General features: G+C 35.4%; 1 protein-coding gene across 3 annotated transcripts; it reads right to left on the minus strand.

Moving 5' to 3' along the window:
• Window positions 1-395: 395 nt before the first annotated feature.
• LOC108210836 (probable histone H2A variant 1) lies at window positions 396-4,519 on the minus strand. 3 transcript variants are annotated; one of them, XM_017382262.2, is made up of 3 exons: window positions 4,374-4,519; window positions 3,789-3,917; window positions 396-924 (listed from the first exon to the last, which is right to left on the minus strand). In XM_017382262.2, the coding sequence occupies exons 2-3, from the start codon at window positions 3,906-3,908 to the stop codon at window positions 628-630; spliced, it is 417 nt and encodes a 138-aa protein (XP_017237751.1). In that variant the 5' UTR covers window positions 3,909-3,917; window positions 4,374-4,519; the 3' UTR covers window positions 396-627. The 3 variants fall into 3 exon arrangements, with proteins under 3 accessions (XP_017237751.1, XP_017237752.1, XP_017237753.1); XM_017382263.2 differs by having other exon boundaries at window positions 3,789-3,930; window positions 4,374-4,486; XM_017382264.2 differs by having other exon boundaries at window positions 3,789-3,908; window positions 4,374-4,475.
• Window positions 4,520-5,467: the final 948 nt, after the last annotated feature.

Below are 5,467 nucleotides of genomic sequence, written 5' to 3' on the forward strand. Positions count from 1 at the left end.
CCGACGGATTGGATTTGGATTTTACATTTTAATATCCAAACCCGAACCCGATCCGATCCGAAATATAACGGATTGGATATGAATTTCATGAAACCCGACTCGATCCGACCCGATTGCCATCCCTAATTGTATATGGTATAGTTGGTGCAAAATTTCTAACATTCTCTTGTGTTTGGGGAGAATAAATGTCTGGTAACATAAAACAAGAAGCATCTGGACAAATATGTTGGATATGCTCACCAGAACAATCATCCTCAAATTATGTCCAATTTGATGGTCCTTTATACCATTTCGATAACTTGTGGGGAGATGGGTGTAATGTGTAAATGGAACCCGAAAGAAAATGACACGGGAGGCATTGCAGGTTAACACAGATCATAACAGAGGGCAAAACGTTAGCAAACAAGAATTTAAAATAGAATCCCGATCTAATAATTCTCTTCCTAATTAAAGCTGCGGAACAAAAGAACACAGATGATGAGAATTATATACCTAAGAATGTCTAGACTAAAACTACGAGAATCCAGTGCAGCTTAACAGGAACTAAGTCATAGTAGAAACCAAACTAAGTCATAGGAGACCACACTATTGAAACTTGAACACGGTGGAACCAAGAGACGAAATAACCTATTCTTTGGTGGTTTTGTTAATGAGAGATTTGTGAATGTGGGGAATAACACCACCTCCGGCAATAGTTCCTTTGATGAGGGTGTCAAGCTCTTCATCTCCGCGAATAGCCAGCTGCAGATGCCTTGGCGTGATTCTCTTCACCTTAAGATCTTTGCTAGCATTTCCAGCCAGTTCAAGTACCTCAGCTGTCAGGTATTCAAGGATGGCAGCAGAATAAACAGCAGCTGTGGCACCAACTCGACCATTGGCAGAAGTCCTTGTTTTCAGATGACGATGAATTCGACCAACTGGGAACTGAAGACAAGAAAATTGACATTTTAATTAACATTATCAACGAAAGTAACTCTTAAAATAGTTGCAATATGGTAGGTCTGTTATATCTTAGCAAACAACAAAGAAAAGCATACAAATTTGGTGAACCACCTAGAAAACAACCAAGAAAAACAGCACAGGAAGACAAAGTTGCAAAAGCGGAAAACACAATATCAAGTAACCTGTGTTTAAATCTAAGATGAAAACACCAAATAAACATTAATTTGAGGGGGTGCACTAATGGCTTTGCAGTCTGCCTTGGCAAGCATAGAGGCCCCTAATACAGTTTTCATATTGCATGATTCATGGGTAGACCAACAAACCAAAAAACGCAAGGACATGACAAGGATGAGCTCTTTTTTGACCAAACTGTGCCATATATTATCTTCTCAAAACCACTCAGATTAATGTAATTTCCTAAATACTGCAAACCTATATCAACTAAAAAATTTATTTAGGACCATGAAATCTTTGGATTCAACATCAAATATCACGCACGCACACACGCCCACACCCACCCGGCCACCCCCACCCACCCACCCACCCACCCACACAAACACACACACACAGATATATGAAAAATTAACAAATAACACAAGCATCAGACGGACATGTTATGGTAAAGGTTTTTCTACTTCATTGCATCCACATTAGATATTAGCACATTTGATACAAACTTAGTTCATATAAATAACATTAACAGTATATATTGCAACAATCATGAATTCAATTAGACTGGGTTGTTATGGAAGAATATCTCATCTTAAAATATGATAAGCGCAAAAACTAGAAGGTGCCCTACAGGTTATCAAGGAAAAAAAATTCAGGCAACACCTAAAACTAGAAGGTGACCTGCAGGTTATCAAGAAAAAGAACTGCAGGTAACACCTAACTCGTTGTCACCAGAATTTATTGCCACGAAATGGTCATTAGATTTAAGAAAGAAGAACGATGAGTACATGCATATGTAGCCAATGGTAAATTACTCTGAATTGAGTTCGTCTAATTATAACACTCATCTGTTGCAAAACTTATTTACAACTTTTAGCTACTGTTTTAAGTTCAATTACCAGCTTTCGTTGATACATAAGGGGCTTTTAACAAAAAAAATCCTACACAGAACAATGAAAATAATTTACCAAAGATATGCTCTGATATCTGTTGTATTAAACACATGGCTCTTCTACTCGTTAGCCTATTTGCTTCTATCGATACACACTAGTCACTACTCTTGGAATTTTATATATCTCATTGTTCTTTAAATTTTACTTTTTAGAGTTCTGCTGATCTTCAGGTGGTGAGTTTCACCAGGTGCGAGGCGGATGCTGCTTTAGCATAGCAAGTCTGGATGACTAGGGTGAGAAAGCTCTCTCTAGTAGCAGTCTTATACCCTAGGAAATCTCTAGAAGATACAAAACATAGCTAGCACCTTAGCATAGTTAACAACTGACTTTGGCAATACATCTTTGTTTCAAAATTAATGGGCATTCTCTTTAAAGACCACAAAAAAGAAAAGCTTTTCAGTTTATGCATCTATCACAAGAAGCTAAAAGCTACCTGTAACAGAATTATAAGTTCACATATTGTTCTGCAGCTTTCTACAACTGAGCAAGGTACCAGTTGTTAAGCTAAAATACTACATTTACAAAACATATATGATAAATTGATGATGCGAAAATATCATAGCCTTTAGGAAAATTTAGAATACATTAGGAACAAGAACTAGAATTTAGAAGAAAACGGCCGAATTTCTTAGGCTATTGGTAACTATTCAAATAACACATGAAACACTTTCCTGATGACAAACATTACATAAAACAACTTAACTATTGTTAGCAAGTCCCAGCAAAACTAATAAGAATATCACTCTTTTATTATGAAGGGAGCAATTGAGGTCTCAAAAGTTACTCCTTTAGCAAAATAAATATACATTTGGGAAGTATAATATTGTATCATAATTTCATGTTAAAAAGCACATCTGATAGATGATTACAATGGTGCCTATAGCAAATGGCTTGCATATAGTCCTCAGTCAAATTTAATAAAACATAAGAATGGGGCAAAAACATATCTGTAGTAGATTCCTATGTTGTGTTTGGTTGCGGTGAATAGTATTAGAAAGACTGTGATGAAATTTGAACTGGAATTTAGGTGTATGTCCAAAATTTTCATTCTTTTCTCCGGTCCTTTCCATCCCTAACCACATAACTAGAGATTACACCCTCCATCTTGAGAAGGAATGCCACATTCTCAACCAAACCCATTTTCTTTGCAAATCTATCATTAAAACTTTGCGCTGTCTCGTTTTTTTTTTAAAAAAATCTTCCAGCCTACTTAAATTGTTTCCCTTTATTCTATTCATTCCTTTCCCGCCCAAATACAACACTAGTTTTCATATTCCAGAAATCATTAAACCTTCATATTGCTAGTTGTTAATATTCGCAAATAGTTCTACATCACTCATTATAAAACTAGAGATGGATCTATCTTTTACCTACATTTATTTACCAAGTCATTCCTTATGATGTGAACTTATATTACTTTCAACAAAGAAATTAAAATTCATCCACAAGTTCTGTTTCTTATATGGCTATATAAAAATTAGATTTTGCAAATATAATCAGGAAAGAAAACCTCTTGTATCTACCTCCAGTTCAAAAATCAAAGAAATAAGTTAGGTGTGTGAGTTGAGAGTGTAATGGCAATGGGGCTCATTAGATCTGCTTAAAATCTCAAACACAAAACACAGGCCACGGCAATTCACCAAAAAACATGACACGATAAACACGAAAAGTTCCAAAGAACACAATTTATGAACCAAAGACCTTGAGGCTTTATAATTATACCTGAAGACCGGCACGAGAAGACCTAGAAATCGGCCTTTTCTTGTCATCCTTCCCCTTATTAGCTGAGGCTGATGCAGGTGTCTTCCCTGCTACAAGTCCCTTCCCTCCTTTTCCGGCCATCTATATCCCCTAAATTAAACAACTATCATAAATAAATAAAAAAAGCACATATTAACACACAAAAGCTTACAATTACATACACACAATTAGAATGATACAAATTTAAAAACACAAATTCACACACTCTTCTCCCTCCCTCCCTCTCCTCTCTCTATCTCTCCCTCCCCACTCCCTCTCATCTCTCTATCTCTCCCTCTCTCTCTCGCGCACATAAATATCTCTATCTCTCCCTCTCTCTCCCTTCCCCTCTCTCAATCTCTCCCGCACACAAACGCTTAAAAACAGTCACAATTAAATTACTAAAACAAAACTATGAAACAGTGAAGAAACACACACGAGATCTACGCAATTCGAGTTAAAGATCGAAGCTTTATCACCAAATCAACATCACAAAATCACAATTCAACCACACAAACATATACATACAGGCGCGTGCGCTTATACATCTAGAGAGAGAAAGCGTACCTGAGAGTCTGTTTGTGTGTAAAACTGAAAGAGGCGACGAATGCTAGAGAGAGAAAGCAGATGGGGTTTTGGTATTAGTAGTTGTTCGCTTTTATTTTCTCGAATTTATATTTTTGCCCCTTAAGTTTGGTTTATTTATAATTGGTCCCTGGAATTAGGAGGAGTTACATATTTGGCCCTTGAGATGGCGTGAGGATGACTTCTCATCGGTTTTAAAGTAGTCGGTCAACGGCTTTTACTAAGCTTCTCACGGATAATGAATTCTTAATTATTTAGAAGTCGTTGATACCATTGTTTTAGAAGTCAATAATTAATTACAATTATTTTATTAATTAATTCATTTTTTGAAGTTTATCAAATTATATTTCTTATTAGTCAATTAATTTTCGATCAATCTAACTAATTTTCGATTAAGTTTTGTTTTGCTATTCTTGTTTTTCTCAATACTGATCGATATGTTTTGATTTTAATATGTTCGATCAAATATGAATTTTGTTTAGAGAAAATAAGAACAATGTGTGATTATCAAAAATAATTTTTTTATTCAAAATCCGAAATTGAAAATTCAGATTTGAGGTTTGTGTTCGAATTTTCAAAATGGGGAAGTAAGAATGGACTTGTGAAGTTTTGATTTATATTCGTCTTGCTGATGGTTTTTTGGGCTGAGGACTGTTGGAGGCACTATTTAAGGCTTTTAGTGGGCTGAAATATGGACTTGAAAATTATTGTAAGACTCGACTACTATTTGCGGGCCTATATTTTCTTGAGGATTATTGCTCTGGCCAGTTTGGCAAGCAAGTCTTTCTCTTCTTATAATCATATGAAAAATTATGGAGCGGTTTCGACAAGATTAAAATAAGTGCTTATTGTTTAAAATAAATGAGTGAAGTAGAATTCAGAAGATAGTTCAGACTTATAAGTGGTTAAATTGTTTGGAAAAAAAAGTAGAAGTTCTCAAACAAAAGTTAGGATTCTTATTTTTTTTATACGTATTTCTCGACTTTTTACACAAACGATACGAATAAGTGCTTTTAATTTATAAACTCAAAAGCCTGACTTAAAAGTGATAGCCAAACCCCCACTACATAACTAGT

This window comes from Daucus carota, chromosome 3, assembly GCF_001625215.2.
Source record: "Daucus carota subsp. sativus chromosome 3, DH1 v3.0, whole genome shotgun sequence".
NCBI classification, from domain to species: Eukaryota; Viridiplantae; Streptophyta; class Magnoliopsida; order Apiales; family Apiaceae; genus Daucus; species Daucus carota.

Coding starts and splice junctions, on each gene's coding strand:
- LOC108210836 (XM_017382262.2), bottom strand. CDS start 3,908: ATGGCCGGAAAAGGAGGGAAGGGACTTGTAGCAGGGAAGACACCTGCA. Junction 925..3,788: donor CTTCTCGTGCCGGTCTTCAG/GTATAATTATAA, acceptor TCTTGTCTTCAG/TTCCCAGTTGGTCGAATTCA.